We start from the raw sequence: 17,397 nt of genomic DNA on the forward strand, positions 1-17,397 counted from the left end.
GAGAGTCAATATGCAGCAATTTTTTCCATGAAAATATGTTTCCTAAAGACTTCATCTAAATTTAATTGAAATTACAGTGCCACCTTTGTATATTTACTATTTCCATTTTCTTCCAGCTACAGGTTGCTGTGAAGCATTTTTGCGGTTTAACACACCTGCATCTTCAGAGTGTGAGCACAAGTGGCATTCACTAAATGAAACCCTGAAGGAGGAGGGAGGTAGCAAGTGTCCCTCTTCTAGGGGATTGCAGAAGACTTAAGACAATCCATGCAAATTCACAAGCTTCAGGAATCAAATCCAGCAGTTGTTTTGGGACTAGTTGATTTATTATTGAGGGATAATTTGTACTTGCAGTCATACTGTAAGCCTGATTTTGGGCAAAAACTTGAACAAAAATTAAAAACTTCTGATCCAAAATAATCAGAGATACCACAGAATTCTTAAAATCAAAATTCGTATTTGATTTGGTCACACAGGACTCTAATGTGGCAAGAAGTTTTTAAAGTCACAAAAAGTCATGACTCTAGGAGAACCACAGTAAACAAGGTGGGATGTACCAGCCTTCAGAATTAAAACAAACATCACAACAGATAAATGTCATGCTCTAGTTAACTGTGTTTCACTGTACAAATCTGTAAGAGCATGAAGGGCTGTAACAAAGGTGGACAATGGAATTCTTAACATTTTCCACCAAGAGACTGTAGTCTCAAAGCACATCATGAGCAACATTATCAACACCTGTACACAAAAAAGGAAAAATTATCAGTGGAGAAAGCTGAGACTTTTTATCTAGATTATGTCCTTTGAAATGCAGAAAGGCTGTAAACCAAGAATTATTTACACCCATCAGAAGTAATCTCCTTGCTAACTGGGGCATGACAACAACTGACCTCAAAGCAAGACTACTCAATGATAAACCTAGGATGAGAATGTATTTGGAAACATGGTTAATTATTGCTTGAAGCAAAGAACTGAATTTTATAGGAGTACTGGCAGACCACTACGTCTTACGCTCTGGATCAGTAAAAAGTAATAATGAACCCTCAAACTGCCTTTCTAATTAATAATGTAGAAGTACTGTTGTAAAGGTATTTCAAACTGATGAGGTGATCAGTTTTTACTGGAAATCAGAAATGGAAGGTGTCAAAAAATGTGGCAGAACCAAGTTTTGGGAAAACAGCAGGAGATTTTTAGACCCAGCAATGCAGGAAATCATCAAGTAGCTTGGTAGAGCTGTATTATCCTTGCTAAGAATGTAGAACGGAGAGAACAAATTAAAAATGCTAAACAATTAAGTCTTCTGCAGTCCATCTGCTTCCAGTTAAATAAAATACTGTAAGGAAACTTAAATTTTCTGTTTATCTCAGAAGGAGGCAGATGCATATGCTGTTCTGTGTAAGATACATGTTTCATATAATTGATACAAAAAATATACTCAGAAAGCCAAAGTGGGTCCCGACCTTAGGTTCAACTCTGTTCTAGCCTGACAAACAGATGAGGAGGTGTAATGCAGATAAATCACAAGTTTTCACAATTGAGTTTTCACAAAGTCTCTTTCAGAAACATAAGGTTTTCCTGCAGCTGTGAATTTCAGCAAAGTACAAGAAATTACAATGAATAACAGTATTGTCAGTTTCTCTGTACTGCAAAGGGCTGAAAATAACTTCACACTCCTATGCAAAATGCTTGTCTATTCTGTATGCACTCCACACAACCCAGTCAAGAAGAAAATGTTCTTCCAGAGGCAATTCATGCAGTGAAAACCCTGCCAGGTCCAGCCAAATGGATGCTGTGTGTCAAAAACAAGTTAGATGACTGTTGTGGGGACAAAAGAATTACCAGCACTCAAAAGTGTACCAGAAATTACGATACGCAACTGCTGGTGTTCCTGACAATCAGGGAAGACAAGGCCACTACTCACAAGGGATACAGCTCTGCAGTTTGCCCTTACCTTTAAATTAAAATAAAGTTAGAAAAATAAAGTAAGTTAAAATTGAAAAATAGAGGTAAGAATGGCATACAAGAGATTTCAGGAAAGATATGGATGCCAAAAAGGAGAAGGAAGTGTGCTATCTGAAATACACATCTGATTATCTACCAATATCTTACATTTCAGCTTGCATGCTTTAGTTGTGGGGAATATATTGCTGCTAGTCACAAAATATTCAAACAAGTAACATAATTTTATATCTCCCAACCTCTAGCAAGCAATCTTTTCTGGACTGCAAATAATGAATGCATTATTGCAAAACTGTATCTGCCATCATGGAAAAGCAGCACCACTAAGAACACAGTTATCATCACCAGGCTACCCACTTAGCCAGAAGCAGCACATCTGAACAAAAATCTCTAACTTTAGAAGCTCATGAAACTACTAGGATGTTCTGTCCCACTCAATATTGGGATATTCTGTCCCATCACCTGACATTTCAGCAATTAGTTGGCTAAAATATAGAAGTTAAACTTAAACTGAATCAAAGCCAGACAAATTCTGAATGCAGACATACACTTGTATAGCCTTTGGTATGTTCCTACATTTTAGTTCACCTCTCAAAATCAATACAGAAGACAGACTTAAAATGATGCAAGCTCTACACCTGCTCAGTAAAGATCAGCTTTTCTAGACTACATTTTAAGAGCTGGATATATAAACCAGGGTTTTCTCCAAAACCCTCTGTTAATGCAAGTCATTACACACGCTACCCTTTGCTCAGTCTCTGGACTGAGCTACAGATTGCAGCACAGTGCCTAGAACAGCTCAGGACTTGTGACCAACTGCCAGAGAGCATTAGGGATGATATCTGACAGATCATTCCTCCTTCCACACCAATATGAATTTGTTCTGCTTCAGCTCACAAATATTCACGATGCATATTTGCAAGCTCATAAGTAATGAACTATCTCTTGGGAAGTGCCGAATCATGTTTTTTGGTCATCCCTGAGCAATTCAGCTGCCATATCTCTCCAAAAGAGTGCATCTGGTTTGTCAAGTAGAGTATTCCAAGTTTAGAGAGACAGATGAAGTACTCCTAATTCAGAACACACATAGCTCATCACTGTTAATGCACTGCCTTCTGTCGCTTTCTGACTACTGGACTTTCAGTCCAGATTATGTGTTTCAACAAAGTTATCCTTTATTACCCAGTGACCACTATCAAAGCCTCCCGTGTGTGACTGAGCATGTTTTGTGACACAGGGGCACTGCCAGCAGAGCAGCTCCCCTCCCAGTTATGAATAAAATACCTTCATTGCCATGAGTTCCTGCATCAAGACTGCATTTTCCAGGTCCAGCCTCTGGTTGTCTCCACGTGGCTTAACATCATAACTAAGAGGATCAATGTGGATGCTTTCCAGCTCCAGCATTGTCAGTTTCACTGCTGCCCTGTCGTTTTTCAGCTGCTGGATGTAATCCTTCAGCCGCTGCTCATCCTCCTTCGTAAACTCCGTGTCACAACTGCTTGCGGTTGAGCTGGTAGTACTGGAAAGACAAAGAATGGTATTAGAAAAAAAAATACATTTGAAACAAAATCCTGATTTTTACATCAAACATCCTCCCAACACTTCATCAACATATCTGAGCCTTAATTAAAAGCTCATAGAAAGGAAACAGATGTAGCATGGGCTGGACACTGCAATGTGAAGTGTGACAAATTCAGAAAAGAAATTAATTCTCTAACCTGCACAAGAAAATTGAATTATGTGAGAACTTCTCTGCAAAGCCAGATATTTACTGATGTCTAACAGAATTACTTTATCTGAAATGGTGCCTTCTGAAAAAAAAGTGGTGGATTTTTTTATTCAAAAAGGAAAAAAAAAAAGCTATTTAAGACTTCTTAGCAATAACAGCACAGCAAGCTGCTCAGACACTGCGTCTTCTTTGAGAAGAAGCATCTGCTAAGAAAAAAGAATGAACCTAGACTTGATCTATCTCTTCTAATGACCATACCAGTTATCACCTCAGATATTTTAATGGACACTTTTAGGAATCAACCTAATGAAAAATCCACTGGCAGATGCCAGAACTTTCAGTTCATGTGAAGGTGTACTCCTCAGCATTCCTTCAGGGCTAGAGTGATTTAAAACTAACCAATGGAGTAGCAGGAATTCTAATAAAAAGTCATCATGAAAGACTTGGTGTATCTTCTGAACAAATGAGGGCCCCTTACTCTGCCACGTAAGTGTTTACACAGAGATTGCAGAAAGGGGTAATAATGTCATTAGAGCAATGGGGGCTTGAGTGCTGCCTACCCACCTCTATGCATGCCAGTGCTGCAGGGGGCCCAGACTGACACAGCTGTAGCATTCCAGAGCTGAATATAGTTGCAATAACACTAAAAGGAAAATAAAATACCATGTTGTTTCTATAGCCTCACTCAAAGCTCCCTGCTGTCTCCTGAGGTCCTGTAATCAGCTGCCGGGTGAGGGATAAGTCATCCATTAACTGTGCCTGTCTGGAATGCTAGATGATCTCAGTTATCAGCAGGGGAATAAATCACTTTCTGTATCAAATTGCATTGCTGTTCAACATTTTTGTACTAAGAAAAAAAGTCCCACCCGCTAGATGGTGTGAGAGCCAGGATGATATCCTAAAATATTATGCATGTGCAAAGGGGAAGCCTATCAAGACAGGCTTGATTTTTCTCTTTCCTTTGGATCTACTTCAGCTAAAGCTACACTGTGCTTTTAAAGTGCTTCATATAATTGCCCATCTTTCCACAAATTCCAAGCACAGCCTTGGAGAAGATAGAGAATTGGCAGGTCTACCAAGATTTCTCAAAATCCTTCCCCCTCATGGAATATTGTATTACAGCTCTTTATTACAGTTCTGTGTTAATTTCACATTATTCCCTCCTTTTCTGAGCGACAAGAGGTGCCTGCTATAGTCAACATAACTGTAAATTGGTCTTTGCTTTTGTTTTCATCCATTTCCTTCTGCAATGGCGCTTAAGAGCACTCAGTACCCATATGCATAGAAACCCTTTCAGGCTGAAACAAATTTTTGTTCATACTATTCCTTGATTAAAAAATCATGAAACACTTACTAAATCCTGCTTTACTGAGCCTAAAGGCATCTGCTGAATTAGATATTTATATAAAAAGAATGAGGATAGACAATGTGAAAAGTACTTTATTCTGTACTGAAGTCATGTTGTAAGTTTCTTCCTCAGCACCCAAAGACTGCAATTGCAGAGCTTTTCTGGATTAAATGTAAAACGGCTGTTGTTAGAGGAAGGATAGCTTTAAAAGTCTTGGGGCACAAAGACCTCATCTCAGTCTTTGCTGGAAAAGGAAAGAAAACCCAGCCTTCCTGCTGCAAATGAAACCTGAGCAAAAAAATGCTGAAAGTTTATTATTATGTTGAGCTGGACCTCATACTCCATGCATATTCACAGATTTTGGCCCTTGAAGACCCACAGTTATGCACATATATGTTAGGGGACTGGAACCCAAACTGAGTAAGGCAGTCTGGGCTGCTGCCAGTGATACTCAGGCTGCTTTTACTTCAGTCCTGGCTGCCTGCCTGCCTGCCTGTCTGCAGCTGAGTTGGCTCCTCTGGTGAATTGCTAGCAAGATCCTCTTCTTCTTCAAGGGTTTTTTTTTTGCTGTTGGTTGTTTTTTTTTTTTTTAAGTTGGAGGGAGCTCAGCAAGGAACTTGTGTCTCAGCCAGCACACAAGAGGACAAGAACCTTCAGCCTCCCCCTGCATTTAGCAGCACATCCCCACCCAAAAGACTGGAAGCAGCTGGGGTAGAAAGGACAGAAACAGCACTGCAGTGTTTTTGATCTCCCCAGCAACTCTGCCAGCGTGTGCTGCCCCAAAAACCCCACCAAACAGCTCTCCATAGCCACAGTGCTGGTCCACTACTGCTCTCTTCAAGTTGGTGAGCACTTCATCCTGAATTTCTGATATTGCCCTCCCTTCTGAACAGCAATCAGGACAAAGGAAAACATTTATACTATAATGCATCCATCCAAAAACCACAGGAAACTGTTGCAAAAGACGTGCAGTTTCTTATTTCTCAAGTGTTTAGGTAAGCACAGGGAAAGGATCACAGTTTCATCACAGCTGGAGGAAATACATCATCAATCTGCTCATTCTCACAGATGCTGTATGAGAACAAGAAATATTCTTCACACTTGTTTCACTCCTTGAGTCCTTTATGATGATGTCATGCCTGGGTGATGTCAAATTAATTTTCATATAAAATTTCTGGAAAATATATGGCCTGGTACAGTGTAATGTCAGTCTTATATGCTAGCATGCGTGTGTGTGTATAACATACAGTAGATGGACATAAAAGAGGCTTTCAGCAGTGCTTCTCTGTGAGTATTTTCTGCACACTACAAAAATGTATCCATAAAACCTTACATGAGCATCATTTTATCTGTTAAAAATCAAGCAAATAAATTAATATAATTGCAATTAAGCAAAGGTGTGGATAATACAGTTGGTAGAACTGAGATTAACATTGTCAGAATTGAATCTATAAACTTGCTTGAATACCTGCACAGAACCTAATGCTTTAAAGAATACAGTTGATCCACAGTGCACATAGCCCAAACACCTTCTTTCTAGCTGAACACTGTGGTTGAGATCTGGGACAGCACAATGCCAGTTTCTCTTCCTGAGAAACTGAAAAATACCCCAATCAGGCAAAGGACAAACAACAGCTAATACCAGAGCCTTTGGTAAACTGCCCTGCTTCCTTCTGAGACTGCTTCAGTCCAGCAACAAAGTGTTATGCAGGTAACACTGAGCTATCTATTTAGACACTTCCAAATAATGCATTTGCACACCTCAGCCAAGATAATCTTGTCTGTCACCACGTTATCTGAAACCTGAGATGGTTCTGATGAGAGATATATTCCTACCATTAACTGAGTTCAGATATTTCGTGACACTGCATAATACTGAAAAGAATTGCCTTTGCATATAAGGGACCCAATCTGTCCTCCCATGAGCCCAGATGTAAGGTTGGGCTTACTAGCACAACAGGGAATAAAATACACCATTTTCAGACAGTGTTACAACTGGGCTTCTTCCTTTTTGTTTCCTTCCAAAGGTGCAATCAGTCAAACCTTGTTGGCAGTGTATGTTCTATACTTAGCTTCTGTCCATTTAAAATAATTATGACTTCCAACTCCATTGCAAACCCATTTCTATTTTCAAAAACTGATCTGGCAACATTATTGTGGTGCTGTTGCCAGTCAAATGAATTTAGATGCTCTTTCATTGCTTTTCATTTATTTTCATTTCAGTTGCTCCCTTTTACAGTCTTTAACCACTCGTCACTAGTGGCTCACCAAGCACTTACTCTCAGTAACACGTTCAGTGATTGGATTCAGAATCTCATCTGAAATTTCAAAACCCAAGGTCAACAATTCCACTGTAAATCCATATTCTACAGGATTTCAAACAACAGGGAGAATTAGTAATTTGTCACAAGTCTCAACAAAGGATAGTTTTCATCATCCTACTACCACTTTATTCATTTAGTTTCAAAAGGGAAAAGGCAGCAATACATATCTGCAACTAAAAGCCTGCAACACTGAAACATCAAAGGCAAGAAAAATCTGTTTTGCAGATTCAAAGTATGTTTCAATTGAATACTGTAAAAATATTTTCGCAGTGGTCCCCAGGTGGGCGGTAGTTCACATAGCACTCACTAGAGGTGAGAAGAAACAACCTTAAATTGTGCCAGAGGAGTTTCAGATTAGATACTAGAAAAAAATTTTCACTGACAGAATCGTCAGGCATTGCAATAAATTGTCCAGAGAGGCAGTGGAGTCACCATCCCTGGAAGTGTTCAAGAGGTATTTGGATGTGGCACTTGGGAATAAGGTTTAGACATGGTTATGGTGGTGCTGGGGTGATGGTTGGACTGGATGACCTTGAAGGTATCTTCCAAACTTGATTTCTGTGTTTCTGTGATATAAACATAGAAAAGTGTATGCCTTTTGAACCAAGACAGATATTCCATCAATGGGGTAGCACAATGTCTGTTTCTATAAGCTGGAGAGAGGATTCCTCACTTTTGAGACAGGGTAGAAAAAATCTGAAAACACATCTAACCTCGTGTCACATGAATGCAACAGAAGGAAAGAAGAGAAGATTTATATTTTCTGGAGAAGCTGAAGTTTCAGAAGTGTTTTCATTGATACATATGCTTAGGCAAAGATAAACTACTTGGGGCATGGGGGAGGGGAGAGGGACAACAATCTGTAAGTAACAATCAGATCAGTGTGCCAATGTCACAAATTCCTGACTTGCTGTGTGCCCTCTGGGTGAGTGACAACAGCTTTTATCTCCTATGTTCCACATATATAAAAAAAAATTGTAGAAGTTACCTCATTCAGCACAGTATCTTGCTCCACACCAGAAAAAAAAATACTACAATGATAATAGTGGCTCAAGCTATAACATTTCTTTAATATAAGAACACTAAATTTGCATTTTCATATTCATGACATAGCTTATCCTGATGAAATTTTAAATTCAATGCCACTTTAAACATACTCTGCTGAAACTTCATCTACTGAGCCAACCTCTTACATAGACACACACACAGGTCCAGCTGTCCACCAATGAACACAGACACAGACTCTTATCCTCCCAAAAATTCTGCTAAAGCAAGCAAGAGCTGTAGAGACTACGTTCCTACCAAACGCTTTCAGTGCAAGTCTAGGAAAGCAAACACTAAAACAGGAACAATCCCCCTCCGCCCCAGTTCTTCCCTGTCAATACTGGAAACTGGCTGAACTGTTTCCAAGAAAAAAAAAATCACTATGCCTTGACTACATGCCACATATCTCACAAGGAACAAAAACACTGAGGTAGTCCTGAAAAACTAAAAATGACTCTTTTAAACAATAGAATGGGAAACAAGCTTGGCTTAGGTAGAGGTGTTACTACATGTAGACACAGACAACATGTTTGCATACAGGTGTAGATACGGCCTAAGACACAGGAAGCTAAGTGCTTGAAACAGCTTCATATAATTTCTTTCTAAGCCTGGTTTAAATGCTTTTGGTAGAAAGTGCTATTAGTGTGCTTCTAGCACAGATGCTGCCACAATCATTTCTATGCAAAGACACAGCTTTATTGCACTGAGAGTGCACCAGAAAACTTCTCTGAATAAAACATTAAAATTCACCTCACATTAGGACCCTGTTCCCTCAGATTACCTTTTTGCTCCCTTTTTAGCTATTCCATGCCAGTCATATGGCAGGAAATAAGATCCTTTGGAGGAGGCATCAGCAAGAAGAGGAAATGATACAGTACTAAAATAAACTTTTGAAGTGTCAAAAAAAAGACAGCATTTGAATAAAGAACTGGCTAGAAAACTGAATTAAAATGAAGTTTTAGAGCAAATCTGAGAAACAAAAATAACTTTTAAAGAGAAAAATGCTCATCTATATTTATCCAGGACACTTGCCAAATTTGTATCCATATACAAGCACACATATTTACTGCAGAGCACAATTACACCACAGGCAGGCAGAAACTCAAAATGAAGCTGCTGGCAGATACATTTGAACTGGAACACTTCTGCAATAATAGCTCATCTATGTTTTATTATTTTATAGGTCTTCAGAAAAACTGAAGTATCCAGTCCTTCCTGGAAGAATCCAATCTATTCCACGCCATGAGTGAAAAAGAACAGGATGAGAAGGAATAATTTGGAGGGGTGCAAAGGGTAAGGAAGGAGAAGGGAGAGGAAATGGTTTAAAAGCGAATGGCTAGATTTGCAACATTTAGAAAACAATTCTTGAGCACTCCAAAATGCCAGTGAAAGCCTGTTTCAGATCTCTGGTTCTCCGCACGTCCATGCTATCTCCATACCACAGATATGAGTAACAAGAACATGATTTGACTTCCAATAAAACAGTAACAAAGTGTAATAAAACAAACGTAATGGTTTTGCCCATTATAAGGAAGATCAAAGTTCTGAGTCACACATTTGCAACAAATTTATACAAAACTCTTCTTGGCTGGAGTTCCTCAAAGTCCAAAGACAATTAGACCACTGAGGCATGGCAACTTACAAATCAAAGCACAGAAGCCAAAGGACTGAGGTGAGGGGAGGTAGCTCAGCAAATACAATAGAGCATAAATTTTTGTCTGGAATCAAAGATTAGGAGATTAGGAGAGCAGAAGAGTTGCAGTTACCTGGTGTGGCTGTTGGAGGACAGGCTTTCCCAAGGCTGCATACTACAGCCTGTGACTGCATAGGCTCCCCCACAGCTCCCATCCAGCTTCATCAGCAAGGCTTTTGCTGCATTCTCAGCTGTCTTCCTGCAGTCATGAGCCCTCTTAAGTATCTGTGTGACATTTTCATCACCTGTCTGGTCCCCTAGTTTTCAAGCAAACAATGTTTCAGTCAGGAATTAAGGCAAGAGATTCTTCTACTCGCTCTCAGTTTATACCAAGACAATGACAGTAAATTACCAATCTGTGAACTAAAAGCAACTTCACTTCCTTGTGAGCATCAGTGATTAATTGGGACACTGGCCTGAATGCACCCTGCTCCTAGTCACAAGCTCCAGATACTTGTGGCTCCAGGCAACACGTCTTAAGTGATGCAGAATTTCAGCTTGTCTATTTGTAATGGGTGTGCATTCTGCATTAACATTAGGTTTGGATGCTCAAATTATGAACACACTGGAAAAGCCTCAGCCTCAATTACAACTCTTACTCCAGTCAGTGCAGTGTGGTTTCACAGTGTAGTCAACTCCATAACTTCCCCTCCCAGGTACCTTGATCTCAAGCCTGATGGTTTGCCAGAACACCTTCTTACAGGCTACCTGGCCAGACAGAAGAATTGCCCTGCTGCTCAGAAGCACCCTCTCACATTTTACAGTCATGCATATTAAGCCAAAGGAAAACTAGCCCTGGTTAAATTGCTGTAATTTTTAGTGGTTATACAGCGCCTGTGTAGCTCATAAGCTTCAGGAGAAGCAGGACTGAAACCACCACTGTCATTACTCCTACAGTCTTCCAGCTGCACTGCAGTCAAGTAATTAAGACATGTTATTGGCTACACAGAAAATCTACAAATGTATTTGTAGATTAAGCTACAATATATTTGTACTTTAGCAAAACCCAACAACTTGCTCTTGTGTTGGATTTTCATTTAATTCTTGTTCAAGTCAATTACTTATACTGCACACTTGTTGATTGAAGGGTATGCACTAGAAGTAACATTAATGAGGAAGAAAGGAAGGGTGAATGTTCTGTTAAGAGAAGCTGGATATGCTCATCGTTAAGTGATTTTACACCCATGAATTTTCCGCTCACAGATGTTGATATAAAGCTTGACTGATCTTCAAACCAATTATTTTATCTAGGTGTGTTCATCAAATTTCATAATGAAGTAAAGTTACATAAAACATACACAACTTCCTCCACGCTGTGGTGTATAATGGGAAATTTGCACTATTTCTCAGGGCCGTAACTGATAATACCATAACTAAGAGCCGTAGACAGATACCTACATAAAAATATAACTACAGTCTCTTCCATAAAATGCACATCAGATGAAATCCTACTCAAACCCAAAGTATTTCTTCCTAATAAGATTTCCTTCTACCATCTACAGGAATAGAAAATCCAAGCCTAAATTCACTTTTGCTACTCAGTGATCTCTGCCAACTGGGAGAAGTTCCCCAGCACATTGTTCAAGGGAATAAACAGAGTTTGGAGAAAGGCAGAAGAAAATCTCAGACATCCCCTCTACTGAGAAGCCAGTGCTCCTAAACACACCAGGCACTTGCTATGCATCAGCACAGTATGAATTCTCTCTCTGAATACTTCTTTCTAGTTTAAGATTACTATGACTGCCTTCTCCTGTCAAATAAAGGATAACACTGGAATTTAATTGTGCGATCACCTTTTTCTATCAGAAGAATGGAGCCAGCAGCAATGTCAAGCTCCAAATTTCTGAACTGTACTGTACCTGTGATAGTGGCTTGTTCCATTATTTAGCAGGCAGCATATTAAAAAACAATACCTAGCCACAGGATTAACTAACCACAAAAAAAGAAAAATCCAGAACATATAGGCTAAACAGAATGTTTTAAAATTCCACAGCAAAGGTAAAACAGGGTGTGAAAAACTACAGCCTTTAAAAAAATTTTTATTTGTAACTACTCAATGCTACCCTTGTATTATTTTCATCTCAGTTTTTCACAGATTAGACTGTTTCTGGGGAGTCAGTCTTAGTGAATCTGACTTGCAACTACCACAGCTGTACAGTCCTAAGCCACCTGTGCTCACTAGTATTGTTTAATTATTCCACTCTGTACAATTGCACGCCTACAACAATCTCACCCCTGCCAGGAGAGGCATCTCCTCGTGAAACCAACACAGGTGAATTAAAATTGCTCTCTTGCATTTTACCCCTATTTCTGGGGTGTATAAAATAATTTAAATAGTTAAAAACAAGAAATGACTGGAGAGCATTCTTAAGTAATGGGTGATGACATGATTCACCATTACAACCAATTCTAATGCTAACTGACATGCCAAAACAACACTTAAATTAAGTGATACATTGACATCTTACCAACAGAACCAACACCTGCAGCTCTGAATTGTCCAAGAATGAGACTCTGCTCACTTTCTGCCAATGCCAACAGCAGCTCATATGCTTCTATGCACTGTTCGCTGAAAGGGAAAACAAAAACCACACAAAATGTTAACTGCAGTTTAAAGAAGAACAATACCTGCAATAGCAACAACAAAAAAAGAGCTAGCTGATTAACTGCACGATTCTCTACTACTTGTCTAGCAGCAGGGATATTAAAGAACATGACACACATAGCTTCTATCACAAGCATTCAGCAGTCTCCCCATTCTTGTAACAGTGCCAGGCTGGTCTCAAGTAATGTAACAAGACAAAAGATAAGAGAGTGACCCAAAATAAAGGAAGCTCCAGAAGCATGTTTTAAACAGGTGGCAATAGAAACAGCGGTCAAGATGATCCCTTTGAGAAACTTTTCCCAGACCATCTTAGTATACAACATACAGTATTCTATATGCTACAATATAATTATACTACACAGTATTGTAAGCAGAAAAGAGGCAAGAAGAATACTTCTTGTTCTGTCCTGACTGTAAGATGTTCCTCCTTACAACAGAACAGCTTCCAATTATATTTATGAGTCATACAATCCGTGTTGCATTTTAATGTTTTTAAAAATACATACTAATATACTATTAGCAATTTACACTTCATTGCAATTTGCTCAAGGCTGATAGTAAAAGAATACATTCTTTAAAAGGCACATGATTTGTTCCAAGACCAAATGTGCCTGTCCCAAATTAGTTGCAGTTGAAGGTGTTAAGTGATACCGTATTTTTGCGAACAGTTTGATGCAAATTTAGACACTTACTACCAAACACCAAGCCATTAATCCACAATTCCAACTGATGCAATACAAAGTCATTCTGAGTTATGTGGAGTGTAACACTCTCTGCTCCACTGGTCTTGGGAAAGTACAGAGAACCTTAATCTTAAGGCTGGATTCAGCAACACAGTCTCAGCCTACACACAACCCCTAATTTAAATGCTAATTCAGTATTTAAGAATGAAGAGATAAAACCTCTACATTCCTGTCAGATGCTGGTCAACTACAGTTGAAATACCCTGTAAGAATAACTTCAGTTGCGTAGTTTGTCAGGTAGTTTAACCAAAGGGGTGCCTTTTCAGGGAGGAAACAAAAAATAAACAGTATTACTATGGCACACCATCAACTTCAATCTTAAACACTTCTACCAAGTCTCCCCCAGCTCCCTCTTCCTGGCTGAGCCCCTTGTGTAAGTACATACCTGTACTGCAGTGCCAGCCTGAGGGCTGTGGCATTGGACTCGTACTTGCCCACAAGCATGCTCATCCTCTCTGCATTGCTCTTGCACTCCTCCAGTGTTATTGTCAGCAAATCGTTTTGGGATTTCAGGTGTTCAATACGGCTGCAAAAAACCAAGTAATTTGCAACCTTCAAACTTAACTTGCAGTCATTGTCCTGAAAATTCTAGGAATATCACACTTCAAAATGAAAATTTCTTAGTCTGCACAAGTGTTTTTTAATGAAGATGACAAAACCCATTAGTTTTGTATATCTTATCAGAAGCCAAGAGAATAGAAATTTCTCTTAGGTAATATTCTCCTCCTCCCCATAAAACGTAGTCATAACCCTGTGCAGCAGCAGCAAGCAGAAAGCTGTATCCTTGTTTTGCAGCCACAAGACTGCACAGGACAGTTTCATATTAACCTTCTGCTCAATTTTTCTGCCTTCATTCCTCACTTTCTGCTGCCACATTTGCAACTTGTTTTAAATGGCATATTCATTAGTGTGATTGCGGGTGTGTGTAGGGATCATGCAGTTGCATAAATGCCTCCTTTCTTCTGAAAATCCAGAGTAACCATTCCATCTGAAGTCATGTTTGGGTTGTGATTAGAGAGGCAGCTTCCAAACTACGAATGAGGTTTCAGTGAGGCAATGTAACCTCCAAATGTTCTGGCAAAAGTCAAACAGAAGCTTAACTGTAATACCCTCCCACAATGAGGTTAACTCTGAACATGGAAATGAAGATTGTATTACTGTTTATTCTCTCTGCTGAACCACACATCAATATACTTTGCCTAACTGTAAAAATTGGATATATGCCAAAACCAGACACAAACAATTTGAAGCCTTGAGTTAATGAAGAAATCCATGCCATCCAGGACTCTAAAATCACTAACTTCTTGACAAAAACTGAGAAGGGCTAGTATATATGTTTGTCAGAACAAAGCCCTGACTTTTCTACCTGCTAGAACTGCCACTTTCCGTATCTTAACATCTTCTATAATGATACATGTTGCCAAAGCATAATTGTGCAGAAAAAAAAGGAAAAAAAAAGAATCAAGTTTTGCAGCGTTACAAAAACACAAGCTATAAATAAAAAGAGATATTGTACTCATCAGACTACATTTGAGCTAGCTATGGGGAAGACAGAATTTGGATACAGACATGCTGACACACAATTCTCATACTCCTGATCTAGTTTTGATTTTATGTGCCAAAAAAGACATGAAACACTGGTTTTGATAGAGCTTGCTAAAGGATAACACCAGCAGTGTTTTAACTGCAACCAGAAAACTGTAATCTCTCTTCTGCAGACAGAAACCTATTTGCTGGTATATATGCCACACCACCATGCATCAGTACATTTACTGAGACAGTTAAATGCCATTATTTTGTTTCTTCAGGACAAAACAAAGTCAAGTGATTTCAGAATGATGCAGACTAAGTTATGGGAGTCCTTATTTCAAGGAATAATGTGTCTTATGAAAAAAGATGCCGTGACTACTTGGTCAGCCACAGAAAGGGACACTCCAGAGTGCAGACAGGGGAAGGTGCTGCGCTGATCTAATAATGCACAAACAAACTTATTGTCATGGAAAGAATCCTTAGCACACGATTCAATCTCCTCTTCAGCAAGCACATTCCATGCTTATCTGCAGCTGCCACAGCTGAGCTAGAATCAAACTAAGAAATGTTCAAAAAGGGTAAAAAAAGCAGTCAACTCTAATGAAGCTAACAGAAGACAACATCTGTGAGCACATCTAAATTTCTAGCTCACCTATTTAATCTCTCCGTCTCCACTTCAAACTCTCGGATTTTGCTTTCAGAGATAGCAGATCCATGTGAATAAAGAGTCTGGAAGATTTCCTGGATGTTTGAGCAGTCTTGGAGGGAATGTGCCAGATGCTCAGCCACGGTACTAGAGACCTGCACAGGGCAGTTAATAGATCATTGTGAAGAGATACCGACCGGATTTCTCCCAGATACCTTCTGCATTAAGAACTGCATTTGATTGCATGCACTCACTCCAATGCGTTCATTATTAAATTTTTGTTATGAATTTTACATTGAATAGAACATTTACAAGATTCCACTTTTAGAAGCCATTTTGTTCTAAAATTCTACTAACCAAGGGTAAAGTCCACTATTTCATTATACATTTAAAAAGCCTACTGTGCAAGTTATTTATGTTCTTGAGAGCTTTGCAAAGGGTTAGAGCCAAGTTCTTCTGTAAAATAAATATTAACACACAGTAACAACAGTGTTATTGATTTACACTGGCATTTCAAAAGCAGAATCCAGTTTGCTGTTGGTTGAAAGTTGTGAAATGAAACTGGAGAGTCTTTCTGAGAATATTTTGGTGGAACTGACTCCAAAATTTTCCTCTTGAAGTCACTCATGAGAATGACTTCTAGCCACTGGTTTTGGGAAAATGAGATCTTAATACTGGGTGAAATATTCTTTGTTGAAATATTTTTGCTCAAACTAGCTTTTAAAGTATTTTCAGATAGCAAACAATTTTATTAAGAAAACAATGCTTTTATCGGAACATGGATCATGCAAGCACACAGTTCTTAGTCCTTACCCCTATGCTGCTGATTTCTGATCCTAAAACAGGTCTATCAGATGATGAAGACTCTGATCTTGTCTTTGACAACTTCACTCTTTCAGCAATCTGTAAGTCAGAATGCTGCACAGGTTACACAGCAGCCCATACCCCATAAAGATCACGCAAACCCCATCTGTTCTCTAGTTACATTTGCAAAGCTGAAGCAAACTACTAGAGAACTGAGTCCTGCATTGCAACTGAGAGAACTACAATCAATAATGTTTAATTCCTCTCCACAGTTCAAGTTCACAGACCTGCTCAGGACTCCCCTAAATGTCTCCCAGCTAATTCCATGCTTGCACAGCACAAAATGAAGCCTGGTTTTCCCAGGTCATGAGAAGGGTTACAAATACACAAACCCAACCTTGGCGATAGGAATGTCATTGCTGCTGCTGCTGGTGCTCAGCTCTCCTGTGCTGGGGTTGACGGGGCGGTTGGCAGGAGTAAGGCGGCTTGGGCTGGATGGGCCCGTGGCCTGCACACTCTGCAAACGAGTCTGCAGCTCCCGGACCTGCAATAAAACATAACATTCTGATTTTTCTATTTTTATGGTTTAAATAGTCTGAAGATTTTTTCATTGTCTAGCCAAGTCTAATTGCTTCTGGCTTCATCACAGAAGTTACATTTCTGTACTTTGGTGGCCGCAAAGTTTTCACGTGGGGAGCAGATGAGTGGAGGTTATTTTAAAATCCCACTGCTATCAGTTTTTTTAAATATATGCAATGTGGAAATACGCAGAATACTGTAGAGTAAGTATTCAAAGTTTCAGCTGTACTACAGGTATAGAAATAATTCTCTCTGGGGTAAAGCTAAAGCTCCAGCCTAAGATGATGATGGCTAAACAAATCAAATGACAATCCTCCTGTTAATGGAAAACTCCAGTGCTGAAAAAACCTCTTGACATAAATAGATCACATGGCGACTTGGTCATATTTAAAG

General features: G+C 39.3%; 1 protein-coding gene across 1 annotated transcript in view; it reads right to left on the reverse strand.

Annotated features, from left to right (window-relative positions):
- MCC (MCC regulator of WNT signaling pathway) overlaps window positions 1-17,397 on the reverse strand; it is a 189,553-nt gene that overhangs the window by 19,004 nt on the left and 153,152 nt on the right. The window contains 7 exon segments of the mRNA XM_054004021.1: window positions 3,244-3,478; window positions 10,171-10,354; window positions 12,566-12,666; window positions 13,831-13,971; window positions 15,628-15,776; window positions 16,435-16,524; window positions 16,823-16,969. Of these exon segments, the coding sequence (XP_053859996.1) occupies window positions 3,244-3,478; window positions 10,171-10,354; window positions 12,566-12,666; window positions 13,831-13,971; window positions 15,628-15,776; window positions 16,435-16,524; window positions 16,823-16,969 (1,047 nt within the window).

The sequence above is a fragment of the Vidua macroura genome, chromosome Z, assembly GCF_024509145.1.
Source record: "Vidua macroura isolate BioBank_ID:100142 chromosome Z, ASM2450914v1, whole genome shotgun sequence".
NCBI lineage: Eukaryota > Metazoa > Chordata > Aves > Passeriformes > Viduidae > Vidua > Vidua macroura.